Raw genomic sequence first — 15,262 nt, 5'->3', positions numbered from 1 at the left:
CGTTAAGGTATCTGTAGTTCTCAAGTATGGTTTTCAGGTATTCTTTACACCTCTGCATATCAGCAAGGGTCAATTCTATTTAATTTATTTAACTGTTTATATGAATCAATAAAGGTAACTAATTCTAATTCAGTTATTGAACAATGGTATTTAAACCTTTAACAGAACTGTGGTTAGCTTGTCATATAGCTTAAACCTTTTAGCAGTAATCTAAGTAATCTATCTGTTTTTTTCCCCTAGTTGATCAGCTGAACACATCAGCAGCACTCACAGCATTAATTCCTGACAGCTGCTGAGAGAGCTGCAGCAGAATAGAAATGATAATGGGCTGCTGGTACAGAGGAGAGCGAAAGAGCTCAGCAATGGATACTTTTCTCTCCATGTCCATCTTTCTCTTTTCCTCTTTCATTTCAGCCAAATCTTCACTGACCTCCAAACGGCCAGTCAGACGCCGCAAAGCTAAAGAGAGAAGAAAAAGTAAATTCTAACTGATTTTGAACTTTATAAAAATGTAATCTAAAAAGTAAAAAGCTTGAAGCACTGTTCAAATATTCAGACATCTCAAAGGTTATGAATGGTACAATGCTACTGTTCTCCAGGTGCAGTGTTGTGTAGTATGACACACCACTTTTTGCATGGTGCTCTTGGCAGCGGACGATATAGAGGAAGCGTGGACTCTCAGGACAGAAAGGCAATAGCGTCATCTGTAGGACAGTAGGGAGGATGGTAACACCTAGCAGTACCGGCCACAGCTGCTCACTGCCCAACAGGGACTCCAGTCCTAAGACCTGAAGAGAATAACAACGGAAATGGATAAGAATATTTACAATGAAATAATAGAGGACTGAAGACTGGTATTTACCGATGCAAGTACTAAAGTTCAAAAAAGTTGCCCTGCAGATGTAATAAACCAATTAAAAACAATTCAATATCTAGAGAACCATACATACAGTGTTATTTAGTAACACTGTATGTTTTTCATTACTAACAAAGTCCTGAGTTCCTCAGTTCTTATATCAAATCCATCAAGTGTCAAATCTGATGTCAGTTTAAATCTAGAACAAATGACCCATCTCTAACCTGGCATGCACATATTAACACTTAATATAACATACTTCAGTAATTCATGTCCTTTAAAGCAGGGATGGGCATCTTTGATGAGGGCCAGTATTTTCTCTCCTTTATACCAAGGGGCCAGATTAATAATCCATGTGTTCACACCTTTTATACAGTCTTAATAAGTTTCCTTTTTATTAAAGGAAATTAAAGTAAAACTAATGTTTCTTTTCAAACTTCCTTTTTTAGTAGCTGCCAACAAAACAACTTGAGAAGACTGTTAATAGAGCTTACTCGAGAAATTTTTTTTGGAAGTTAGGAATGTAATAACCTGGTATCTGCAGGATTTTTATCATCTAATTTAAAAGACCTTTTAAACCTCACATTTCAGCCTTTAAAAAATGTTAAGAAAAAAGATCAAACATATTATATTAATTGAAACAATTATTTTATTTTTTTTATTATATCTAGTTGAGAATCTTGAGAATCATGTGCTAGTGATAAATCTTCTGTCATGTTTGTACTGGCTACTGTATACAGGCCACCAGGACACAGCACAGATTTCATTAAAGAATTTGCTGATTTTCTAACTGAGTTAGTACTGGCCGCAGATAAAGTCTTAATTGTTGGCGATTTTAATATCCATGTTGATAATGAAAAAGACTCATTAGGATCAGCTTTCCTAGACATTTTGAACTCCGTTGGGGTTAGACAACACGTCTCTGGACCTACTCATTGTCAAAATCATACTCTAGACCTAATACTGTCACATGGAATGGATGTTAAAATGGTTAAAGTACTGCAGCAAAGTGATGACATTTCAGATCACTATCTAGTCTTGTGTGAACTCTGTATAGTTAAACCTGTAAACTCTGCACCTTATTACAAGTATGGTAGAACCATCACTTCCACCCCAAAAGAAAGCTTTCTAAATAACCTTCCTGACTTATCTCAATTCCTTAGCACATCCAATACGACGCAAAAACTTGATGATATAACAGAAACTATGCACTCTCTTTTTTCTAGCACTTTAGATACAGTTGCTCCTTTGCACTTAAAAAAGATAAAAGAAAACAATCTGACTCCATGGTATAATGACAACACACGCAACCTAAAGAGAGCAGCCCGGAAAATGGAGCAGGTGGAGAAAAACCAAATTAGAAGTATTTCGTATTGCCTGGCAGGAGAGTATGCTGTCATACAGAAAAGCATTAAAAATTGCAAGATCTGATGATTTTTCATCCCTTTTAGAAGAAAACAAACACAACCCCCGGTATTTATTCAGTACAGTAACTAAATTAACAAAAAATAAAGCATCAACAGGTGCTAATATTCCCCAAGAGTATAGCTGCTATGAGTTCATGAATTTCTTTACTTCTAAGATTGATACCATCAGAGATAAAATTGTAAATATGCAGCCGTCAACTACAGTTCCACATCAGATAGTGAGCTTTAGATCCCCTGAGGAAAAATGACACTCTTTCTCTATTATAGGAGAAGAAGACTTGTACAAACTTGTTAAATCATCTAAACCAGCAACATGTATGTTAGACCCTATTCCATCTAAACTTTTAAAAAGATCTGCTTCCAGAAGTCATAGATCCTATTTTGAACATTATTAATTCATCATTGTCATTAGGATATGTTCCCAAAACCTTCAAACTGGCTGTAGTTAAGCCTCTTATTAAGAAACCACATCTTGATCCCAAAGACTTAGGAAATTACAGACCAATCTCTAATCTCTCTTTTCTGTCAAAGATACTAGAAAAGGTAGTATCCTCACAACTGTATTCCTTTTTAGAAAAAAATGGTGTCTGTGAGGATTTCCAATCAGGTTTTAGACCGTACCATAGTACTGAGACTGCTCTCATTAGAGTCACGAATGACCTGCTTTTATCATCGGATCGTGGTTTTATCTCGCTATTAGTGCTTTTAGATCTTAGCGCAGCATTCGATACAATCGATCACAACATTCTCTTGGATAGACTAGAAAACTATGTTGGCATTAGAGGAAGCGCCTTAGCATGGTTTAAATCATATCTATCTGACCGCTATCAGTTTGTAGCATTAAATGAGGAGGTATCATATCAATCACAAGTGAAATATGGAGTTCCTCAAGGCTCAGTGCTAGGACCGTTACTTTTCAACCTGTACATGTTACCTCTGGGAGATATTATCAGGAGTCATGGTGTTAGCTTTCACTGCTATGCTGATGATACTCAGCTCTATATTTCAGCGCAGCCTGGTGATACACACCAAATTGAGAATCTAACAGAATGCATAGTCGATATAAAAAGCTGGATGATGAGTAACTTCCTAATGCTAAATTCTGAAAAAACAGAGGTGCTAATAATTGGACCTAAAAACCCCACATATACGTCCGCTGCGTTCTCAAAACTCTGGCCATTTGATAATACCTAGAATATCAAAATCAACTGCGGGCGGCAGATCCTTTTCCTATCTAGCTCCTAAACTCTGGAACAATCTCCCTAACTCTATTCGGGAAGCAGACACACTCTGCCAGTTTAAATCTAGATTAAAGACACATCTTTTTAACTTAGCCTACACATAACACACCAACACACTCTTTATTATTCAAATCCGTTAAAGGATTTTTAGGCTGCATTACTTAGATTTGCTGGAACCGGGAACACTACTCCTAAAATACGATGTACTTGTGACATCGTAAAAAGAATGGCATCTATGCTAATATTAGTCCTGTCTCTTTCTCAATCTGTTTTCACAGTTTGTATCCAGACTAGATGGTGGATCAGCACACAGAGATTATGTTCATCAGAGACCAGAAAACCTAGATGCGCCCGTCGACAGATCACCAGATCCTGATGCACACACACACTAAGTCATTTACACTATCTGACACAGTTGCGTTTAAAATTGAACTGGAAGTTAAGTGCTGGGCATCCGGTCAGAGGAGAACTGACCCCAACTGAGTCTGGTTTCTCCCAAGGTTTTTTTTTCTCCATTCTGTATGCATGGGGTTTTGTTTCATTGCCGCTGTCGCCTCTGGCTTGCTTGGTTGGGGACACTTAACTTCTAGTGATTTAACGTCGAATTGACTACAGAGACCTTCTCTGCATTTAATAAGAAATTGGTCACTCTCGTCATTATACATCCCTTTTACTCTTCTACATTATACTGTACAGTGCTTTGATGCAACCTGTGTTGTTAAAAGCGCTATATAAATAATATAAAAAAACCTCAAGTACATAACATCTAATGTACTTGTTACATTATTGGAAAAGACATTCATTCTTAATCCAAGTAGTCACCCGAATCTGCTTCTTATCCTAACCAGATATTGGGTCAGCACTTAGAGTCAACTACAACAACCCTGAATGACAGCAGAGACCATGTCTACTACACGAGCCATAGAGACAGATCTCCTGTGAAGACCTCAAACAGACAGCCATCAACAAACACGTCCTCTGCACATCTATAGAACTCTATGGCTAGTTTCTCCCTCCAACAAAAGCTAGCATGATGTAGGTACTGGATAAAAACATAAATAACACTACCATTGCCATTTCCCTGAGCCAAGTCTTGTTTTCTCCTCAAGGATTTTTTGTGATTTTTTTAAAATTTGAGTTTCTTGACACTGCAGTCTTTTGCTTCGAAACAATTAGTATTGTGTGATATGAATAAAGGTGACTTTACTGTACCTGGGCCATAAGAATGCCAGTGACGATGGCCAGCTGATGCAGAGTGCCCAGTGCTCCTCTTAGAGTGGTAGGGGCGATTTCACCAACATACATGGGCACCAATCCTGATGCCAACCCTTATGTATAAAACAGTAATATATTAAAATTGTGAAATATTACTACAGTTTAATATAACTTTTGTTTTAAAAAGCAAATCATTCCTGTGATAAACTTTTTTTCATTCAATGTCACATTCCTTCATAAATCCTCTCAACATGCTAATTTATGTGTGTGCACCCCCTTTAGATTTATTTCCAATTAATAACAATCATAATAGTAATATAGATAATATACAGTAGATATCATATAGACTGTAAAAAACATGGATATATGTCCATGACATTACCATAGGTTTCTGAAGCTCAAAGTGGGAGGAGCCGGCTGTTACCATATTGGAATTGAGTCAATTTTTATAATCAAAAATGGGCAAATAGGTGGGAGTTGGTTGATAAAATCTTGCCCCCTTGCTGGATGGTGGACATTCATCTGTCAGTAGCCACGCCCTTAATTATGCTGAACTTTAAAGTTTCATGTAATTTAAATGGATGAGTGACGAGTCAAAAAAAATGACCCCCTCACAGGTGTCATGAAGGGTAAAAATGAGCTGTAGAGATCAAAAAGGTTGTAAACGTTTTTTTTTTTTTTTTTACTGTAAAGTTGGGCATTTTAACATGAGGATTCAATGAATTGCAGCTTTAGTCACTTCCATGTTGGTTTCACAAGAAAGACCAACAGGTTGCCGCTTGGTAGATATAAGTCAGCAAATTTCCTTTGGGGGCAGATATGGCCCAAATCAACAGCTAAAGTGTGGTTCAGATTAGCTTACGTTTGCTGGCCCAAAACTGGTCCACAAATGTTTAGCCAGAACTGAACCAAAGCAGTGCCATAAAACATATCCAGGGTGAGCCAAATATGGCTGACATATGGACCTTACATGGTATTCTTATATGGCTGAGTTCTGTAAAGGGCTGACAGCCCCTAATATGCTGGCTCATAAGTCAAAACTCATTATTTAACCATATTTACACCACATAATTTTCTTATTATTTTAAATACCCAATAGACAATAAATCTTACACACAGAAATGGATTCACACTCATTTTAAGTTTATAGCAAAATTTTAATAACAAAATGAAAAAATACAGAGCATAACAGATGTGTGCTATTCTGTAAATGTTAGATGAGTGAATAATCAATCAATCAATCAGTCACCATTATTTATATAGTGCTTTTAACAATACAAATCACTGAAAGCACTGAACAATATAACATTTTGGAGAATAGAGTTTCAGTAATGTATAAAGACAAGATTAAACACAATTTTCAGCTAAAGGCTCAATTTCATTATTGAATGCAGAGATGTTATTGTCTAGATCAGTTTCAATAGGATCTCAGCAATCAAACGACAATAATCGTTAAAAAATGAAGTGTCCCCAACTAAGCAAGGCAGAGGCGCCAGCAGCAAGGAACCAAAACCCCATCCGTCACAGAGTGGAGAGAAAAAAACCAGGGGGGCAGTTCTCCTCTGACCAGATGAAAGCAGCACTTAATTTCCAGTTTAATTTTAAGCACAGCTATGTCAGATGTTGTAACAGATTATGTGTGTGTGAATGAGAGAGAGAGAGTGTGTCTGATTCCTGTGAGATCTGTCTCTGGAGCTAATGCTAGGTGTCCTGGTCTCCTCTGAGGATCAGGGCTGTAGACATCATCTCTTGGTGCTTTCTGATCTGAATAAAAAGTCTTGTCAGTTTTCTCACTCACAGTCTGTCAGGAAAAAAATATAGAAAAAGAACATTAGTATACCATTATTAGTATTATACATTATATACTATTATATATACATAAATGATAAAAAATCTAATGCTATATATACACAATTCTGTATTAGCATGAATAATGTCCTATTAGAGCACATTACTAAAAATATGCAATTAACAACAGAGCCTATTAAATTCAATTTCTATTTATTATTAGATACAATAACTAATAACCAAAAAGTATGCAAACATATCTGTTTAAGATTACGTGATGACTGTGATTATTTTGCATTATAACTGGTTGTAACTAGAAAATAATTAAAGGGAAGGGGCGATGAGATTTTGCTCACTTCTGGTTGTGTTATGGCACTTTTTTGGTTCTGTTCTGGCTAGAAAGATGTGGACCAGTTTCGGGCCGGCAAACGCAAACTAATCTAGGTGATATTGGTGAGAGTTTGTTTCTTATCAAAAAGAACAAAACATAAACATTGCGATTACAGGATATAATAGTAATAGTGAAGATTTATTCATGGATATAAACTGATATGTATTGTTCCGCACATGCAGTAGTTAAAATTACACTGTATTTGTTTGGTACAATTTTTGGCATTAATAAATGCCATACACCTATAGAAAACATTAAAACACCAAAACTGCACCTACCTGATAAGTCTGGGCAAAGGCGTTGTTGTAAATAGGGAGCTTTTCACCATCTTCTTAATGGCAGTTGAAACAGGAAGTCAAGTGGGATACATTTTTTTTTAATTTAATCCACCAATTGGAATAAGGGAAGACACAAAGCAACCAATAGCATTGTTGAATGGGCTAAGATGTGGACCTGCCACACATGTATTTTTCCAAATAAAAGGCAAATTGTTTGTTCACATATTCCTTGTGTGACCTAGCTAAGCTACACATGGCTCTCATTTGTGTGCTGTCATCTGGAACATATATCAAAAATAACCCAAAATAAAATTCCCTCCAATTCTAAAGCCATGGCAAAACATATACAGTGAAAGTCTGGCCAGTGCCACATATATTCTTCATTGCGATTCTGATTACCTGCCTCGTGCATGATCCTTGCCTGTTTCTATGTTCACCAACTCAAGTCTCTGCCCTACTTTTCTGTTTGCCTGATTGGACTCACGACCTGTTATAGCCCCATTACCTGTTTTCTGACTACTGCCTATTGGATTTCCCTTGAACCTGTTTGCTTCTCTGTTTGCCCTTTGTGTTACCGACTCATATTTACTGCCCATATTTAGAGCCGCTCTAAATGTAATAGACAGAAGCCTTGTGTCAAAGTTCCATATTCCTACTCAGCCCTGTGAACCCCTGATTCAAATCAAAGCCCTAAACAATAAACCCATTGGAAATGGAATCCACAATCAAACTCAACCCCAAATGAAGGTTGTGAATGTTGTGGATTCCTCCAGTCATTATTCCCTCACACTACCAAGACCTCCTTGATGTTTTTAGTAAGACCCAAGCTACAAAATTACCACCCCACAGATCTGTAGACTGTGCCATAGATCTCCTCCCGAATGCCACTATCCTGAAATGAAAGCCAGGCGATAGAAGAATATGCTGTATTTCTGAGGCACTCAAGTCCGGTTTTATCCATCCATCTACCTCACCTGCTGCCACAGGATTCTTCTTTGTCTAGAAGAAAGATGGAGGTCTTCATCCCTGCATAGACTATCATGAACTTAACAACATCACAAGTTTCGCTACCCTCTCCCACTGGTTCCATCTGCACTAGAACAGTTGAGGAAAGCTACAATATATACCAAACTGGACTTGAGAAGTGCATACAACCTGATTCATATAAAGGAGGGTGATGAATGGAAGACCTTCCTAACCACTAGAAAACTCAAAAACTCACCAGCAGTCTTCCAATGCTTTATTTATGCCATCTTCAGAGACATCACCAATAAATTTGTTATTGCTTGCATTGATGATATCTTGATTTATTCGAAAACCAAGTCCTAACACGTCTCCTTGAAAACCAGTTTTACGTTAAGGTAGAGAAATGCAAATTCCACGTAAGCAAAACTTCCTATCAAATTAGCAACCAAGGGGTCAAAATGGATGAAGTTAAGGTACAAGCTGTGACTGAATGGCCTCAACCCTCCACAGTAAAAGTTACAATGATTCTTGGGCTTCGCCAATTTCAAACACTTCATTAGAAACTGTAGTCTGATTGCAGCACCCCTAACACCCTTGTTAAAATGGCCCAAGAAACTGAAATAGACACACATGCAGACCCAGATCTACCCTAGGAGCAGGAGCTGTTCTTTCACAAAGGTCTACCGAGACAGGCAGACTACACCCATGCGCCTTCATCTCTCGTAAGCTCAGTTTGACAGAACAAAATTACGACGTCTGTAACAAAGAATGACTATCCATGATAGCGTCAATTGAAGAGTGGAGACACTGGCCCCTTTCATGTTATCACCGACCATAAGAACCTGGAATACATCAAGAGCACCAAATGCCTGAACCCACGCCAAGCTAGTTAGGTCTCTGTTCTTCACTCGTTTCCACTTTACTGTCATATATCGTCCAGGAAATAAGAACAGTAAGGCTGATGCCCTTTCCAGACGCTATGATCACCCCATTAGTAATTAAGATCCAGAACCTATTCTCCCACCTTCTGTAATAATAGCCCCAGTCTCCTGGGAAGAGCTACAGAGAGCCCAGCAACAAGAACCATGACTGCCCACTGCCCCATGAACAAACAATATGTACCCTCCACTCTGAGACAATGCGTTCTACAATGTGTCCACACATCTTAAACCGCTGGACATCCGAGTATTTCATGCACCACTAACCTGGTACAGAACACATTCTGGTGCCCTGAGATGAATAAAGACATAGTCCAGTTTGTCAAAACCTGCCATATCTGCACGCAGTTGAAAACCCCCAAAGAGTTACCCACAGGTCTCCTCACACCATTACCCGTTCCCCAAAGACCATGGTCCCACCTGTCCATCGATTTCATCAGTCCAGGCTCTGTTTCACCATGTCTTCAGAGTATATGACCTACCTGAAGATATAGTGAGTGATTGAGGACCCCAATTTTCTTTGCAGTGTTCTTTCCACCCGTATGCTGACCCCGGGCTGGACTCGAGGCGTAGAAGGGGTCAGCTCCAATATCTGGTGGACTGGGAGGGCTACAGACCTGAGGAGAGATCGCCCAGGACATCTTAGACCCATCCCTCATCGAGGAATTCCACAGAACCAGACCCGACCAACCAGCACCATGACCAGGGGTGTGGCCACGTCAAGCTCCAGGAGCTCCAGGAGTTTGCCTCTCTGGTTTGTCTTTTGTGTTACCCACTCTCTGCCTGCCTCACGTTCACGATTACTGGTCTTGCTCTTAATTAAACTCTGCATATGGATTCTACTCTGGCTTCCGCCTCCTCCTTACAGTTGGAGATGTGTGCAAGATCCTTGTTATTTTTCAGAAACAGCTCTTCCTAACTCTGAAAGCTGAAAAGCTGAAATTCTAAAGCCGAAACTGAACGGAAAAAGAACGGCCAGCAACCAGAAGTTCCAGGATTCCGTCCGACAATCCAATCAGAAGCACTGCCCCTTTCAGCATCAAAGCGGTAAACTCAAACAAATTCTTTCTGGCTAAAACGGTGCAACCTAAAAGGTTAACGATAAACAATTTTAGAACTAGTAGCAAGTACTTTGAACTAGAGTTAAACAACTGCTTTTCACCCTCAAACTATTTGTGTGTGCATGATAGGTCAGTAATGTCTTGAGTAGAATCTGAAGAATTTTCAGATTTTTTTCTAACCTGTTCTGTTTGGTTTTATAAGCTAATTTGCATTATTTGGTTAACATGTTTATGTATGTATTTGTAAAAAGAGAGGAAGGTAAAGCAATGAGTAAAGTATTTTTACCTATTTTGAAATATAATTCAATTATGCAATAATAACACAATTCCAGTCAAAATAGGTGATTATAAGAAAAATGTATCCGCACCTGGCAAAAACATGATACTGTGGAGGACCAGGGATATTGGTCTTCTGAAGGTCTCTTATTCACTACGCTTTTTAAAAAATATGCCAGCAGTGAAAAAAATGTATAAAATATTGTGAAAAGTACAATTGCAGTCCCCTCCTAATCTCATATATCTGAATGGTAAAATAAAAAGATTTCACAGTGATCTGATTCTGTAATTTTTTACTTTTATATTTAGTTTTTAACAACATTACTGTAGTAAAACCATGTGTATACATGGTGACAACAAGCAAGATAAAAAATTAGCTAGCTAGGATTATGTGTATATTAACAACGTAAACATGCGACCATATAATGTAATTAAATGTTAACAAAATAAGTGTATAAGCAATTATAAAACGGGGGTATAATGTATTCAAAACAACATGGAAATAAACCATTTACCTTCAAATGTACATCTTTTGAGTCAAATACTTATATTTAATTGGTCATTTATATTTATATAAACATTTATGCTATTACTAAAATAAAATCAGTATTAACAAATGTTATCTTTGCATATGAAGTGACATTTAGATGTATTTACATGTTAATTCTGAGGGACATGGAATGCTTTAACCTGAAGTTAAAAATTTATAAATAATGTGTACATTTTAAAACATGAAATGCAGAATACTGATATCTAAAATTATTTACAAAATGAAAAAGTTTAAATGTGAAAAAAAAATGCCAGTAGATGGCAGCAAGTCACAAGTCATTGAAATGAATCATTTAAGCCTTTGACTCATTCAGGAACTAAACTGTGGGCAAATAATGGGCTAGTTACATCTCTTCGCCATCTTGGATTTCAGTTGAGCGAGTGTATACATAGATGTGCTAAAAGCCAGATTGTTCTTCAAATATCCATGTCTCAATTGTGCACAAACATCAATTATTTGGAGTGTGCTAAACTTACATGCTTATAAATATAAATAAAAAATATATTAAACAAGTATAGCCTACAAATATAGCCTACTTTTACTATTGTTTATTTTGACTGTGTATAGTAATATGAAATAAATGTTTTAATAGGTTATGACATTTACATCACAAAAATATCAGGGAGTTTCATTTATTTGATGTGAGGTAGTGGAAAAGGACTAATGAGGTAGTGGGACAGGACTAATGATAGCTCATTAATGTAGTATAGGGAGTGCATATAAATATGAATATTAAGCTTGATATGTTTCGTAAGTTATATATCCATAACTGTTGTTAGGGTCCTGTGTTTTGTGCTTACCCATTTAGATTGTGCTACCTGTGTTTATCGGGTACTATATAAACCTTTTTTTTTTACTTTACAGTTACAGTTATGAATTATGTTAGCAAATAAAGTTAATAAAACATAAATGCAAAAATCTCTGAGCCTCTTGTTGGACAGTTGCAAACCTTACGATCATATTAATAGTGGTCAGAACTAAATTAACTCTCCAAAATTGTACTGTATGGCAGATTTAATTGGTTTGTGTTTGAATGAAGTGATCAGAAGAAGCAACAGAAGAAACAATAAAGCAATTTCCGCATTGTATCTTGCTGAATTTCCACATTTAGGGACGCAGTAATATAAGGAGGATGTTTTCTCATGTATTTAATATAATATGTATTTAACCTATCTAAACAAGTTTCCTATGCTTCCTGTTACAGCAAATGTGAAAGACGACCCAGAAGTAGGTGACAAGCCAGGCAAAGACTGGTCCACCCACCACCTTATGAGCAAAAACAGCTCGAAGGTCATGACGTCGCCTGGTACGGCGCAGTCGGGGGCCCCACCCTGGAGCCAGGCCTGGGATTGGGGCTTGTATGCGAGTGCCTGGTGGCTTGGGCTCACCCCACAACATCCCATGGGCCCACCACCTGCGGGAGGGACCGTAAGAGGTCTGTGCATTGTGGTTTGGGCGGCAGCCGAGGGGACCTCGGCAACCCAATCACAGAATCTGGCTCTAGGGACATGGAATTTCACCTCTCTGGGGGGGAAGGAGCCTGAGTTAGAGCGGGAGGTTGAGAGGTACCGACTAGAGATAGTTGGTCTCACCTCCATGTGCAGCTTGGGCTCTGAAATCCACTTCTTCAAAAGGGGCTGGACTCTCCACTACTCTGGTGTTGCCCGCAGTGAGAGGTGGCAAGGCTGGTGTGGGTTTGCTCATGGCCCCCAGCTTAGCTGCCATGTGTTCAGTTCACGTCGGTGAATGCTGGGGTTGGATCTGCTGACTTCAACCCCAGGGGTCTTGTTCATGAGTGAGGGAAGGACTGAACGAGAGATTGACAGACGGATCGGTACAGGTCGATGTACCGGTCTGTCGTGGTAAAGAAGGAGCTGAGCTACAAGGCGAAACTCTCGATTTACCGGTCGATCTACTTTCCTACTCTCACCTATGGTCATGAGCTCTGATTCTGAGCTTTGGGTACAAGCGCCCAAAATTTGTTTCCTCTGTAGGTTGGCTTGGCGCTCCCTTAGAGATAGGGTGAGGAGCGCAGTCACTCAGGAGGAGCTCGGAGTAGACCTGCTGCTTCTCCACATTGAGAGAGGCCAGCTGAGGTGGCTCAGGCATCTGTTCCGGATGTTTATTGAAATGTTGCATAAAAGTAATATCATATATCAATATCATGCTATTTTTAAGAAAAAACGGCACCCTTCATGTGATATTTATTAACTATGAAATTGATATTATCATATAGATTGTCTGCCCCTTATCTTGTGTGATCATTCATAATGCATATTAATAGACTGAATCATGTAGTGAACATGTAAGCTCTAAGTAATCACGTTGCATACAGTATGTGTGCACTCTGTATGTAGGTTTAGTTTTTCATGATGACTCACAAGTTCAGCATTTGTGTAAAACCTGTGCAGATTTGGCTTTCATAAACTTCCCCATGAAATAAACGAGTAACATTAATTATGAGAACATAACATATAAAAAGTAACCTGCCAAATTAGCTAGTGATATGACATGGTTACCCACCACACCTGATTTTTTTTATCTGCATTTGGCAGGTTAGTGGGTCTTTCAAACCCTGCCTATAATACTAAATACCATTAATATGTCCTAGATACCTTGTTTGTAGTGTGTAAGAAAAAGAGTGAATGCTTACCACAATATGCCCCAATGGTAAAGCGTCCTAAAATCATCATTTCAAATGACCTGCTGATTTTGGACATTCCCATCAGGCCTCCACCAATAAATGCAAGGACATTATTGATAAGCATTGCTTTCCTCCTAGCATAAACAGAGAACATTGAATAATGTACCTGTATGTAACAAAGACATTACAGAAATCCCAGAAATTTTTCACCCCAATGTTATGCAGACCAGAGTAGTGATACCATGCGGCACCTGTCATTAATAATTTATGACCCATAATTTATGGCTTTATGATAATAAATAATAACCCTTTGATCTAAAAATAGACACATCCGGTCGTAAAAATTGGAAGTGGAATTCCGGGGGAGGTGCATAGGTGTTTGTCCAGGTGTTGTGTCAGGTTGTAAAAACATAAATGTGCTGTAAAGTAAAGTTTTTTATGAATTTATGAAACTACTGTGACAGGTGAGTCTATGTGAACCGCCCCCCCGGCGCATGCAGCTCATTTATGTTTCTACAACCTGACACAACACCTGTGCAAACACCCATGCAACTCCCCCTGAATTCCACTTCTGGAATTTTTACGACCGGATGTTTATATTTTTCGATCAAAGGGTTATTATTTATTACTGTCATAAAGCCATAAATTAGGGGTCATAAATTATTCACGACAGGTGCCGCATGGTATCACTACTTACCAGCTAAAATCAATCATAAAGGAAAGCACTGAGGTCATCTTTGTCCATGAAATCTTAAGGGCAGGTCATACCTACACAACCCATAGCTGGTGATCTGAATGCCTGTATCCTCACCATGCCCTTCAACAATGCTGTCCTATAGTAAGAGTAGTTACTTTAAAATCACTACAATAACCCAGTTCATTCTTAAACTCTTTCACTTAATCCGCTTCTTGCTTTTCTTCACTCCCTCTTTATTTTCTATAACTCACTCTCCTTTTTATTTAATCACTACTCTACATATGAAATATATAGCTGTGATTTTAAAATGCTTTTACAATGATTCAGTGAATTATGAAATACAAGAATGCTGATCATTATCACTGATGTGCCACAATATTCAAGTACCGTTCCAATCTTAAGTCCGAACATTATTTGTTTTTAGTTACATTCAGTTTTATATATAATAAGAAGTCAACACAGAGCTGACCTGCCAAAGAACTCTGAGAGGATTCCCACAGAGAAGGAGGACAGCATGCCCCCAATAGAGAAGATGGCAACCGACAGTGACCACAGAGATGTCAGAGTTTGTGGAGGGATTGGTTCTGCGTATCTTTCCATCCATGTTGAGTTATAGTCCTGTTCAATGATCTGAGATCAGATAGATGGAGAAGCAAAGAAAGACAAAAAGAGGATTACATGATGAGACCCATATCACATTCAAATTCTTATGCCACAGCATTAGGTAATTTTATGTTTTGTATATTACTTTTCACCCTCATAGCAAAGAAATATCTTTATTAATATTTCTAGAATAATATTTCTTTTTGTTTCCTGACAGACTGTGAGTGAGAAAACTGACAAGACTTTTTATTCAGATCAGAAAGCACCAAGAGATGATGTCTTCAGCCCTGATCCTCAGAGGAGACCAGGACACCTAGCATTAGCTCCAGAG

General features: G+C 38.3%; 1 protein-coding gene across 1 annotated transcript in view; it reads right to left on the bottom strand.

Moving 5' to 3' along the window:
- Positions 1–15,262, bottom strand: part of LOC122348704 (solute carrier family 2, facilitated glucose transporter member 4-like) — a 36,203-nt gene that overhangs the window by 4,861 nt on the left and 16,080 nt on the right. Inside the window, exons 3-7 of the mRNA XM_043244484.1 lie at positions 14,798–14,958; positions 13,641–13,765; positions 4,737–4,852; positions 626–788; positions 272–459 (exon numbers count right to left, since the gene is read on the bottom strand). Of these exons, the coding sequence (XP_043100419.1) occupies positions 272–459; positions 626–788; positions 4,737–4,852; positions 13,641–13,765; positions 14,798–14,958 (753 nt within the window). The remainder of the gene's footprint in view (positions 1–271; positions 460–625; positions 789–4,736; positions 4,853–13,640; positions 13,766–14,797; positions 14,959–15,262) is intronic.

Source organism: Puntigrus tetrazona, chromosome 7 (assembly GCF_018831695.1).
Source record: "Puntigrus tetrazona isolate hp1 chromosome 7, ASM1883169v1, whole genome shotgun sequence".
Classification (NCBI taxonomy): domain Eukaryota; kingdom Metazoa; phylum Chordata; class Actinopteri; order Cypriniformes; family Cyprinidae; genus Puntigrus; species Puntigrus tetrazona.
The sequence above is the reverse complement of the archived record's forward strand: the minus strand, read 5'-3'. Positions and strand labels throughout refer to the sequence as shown.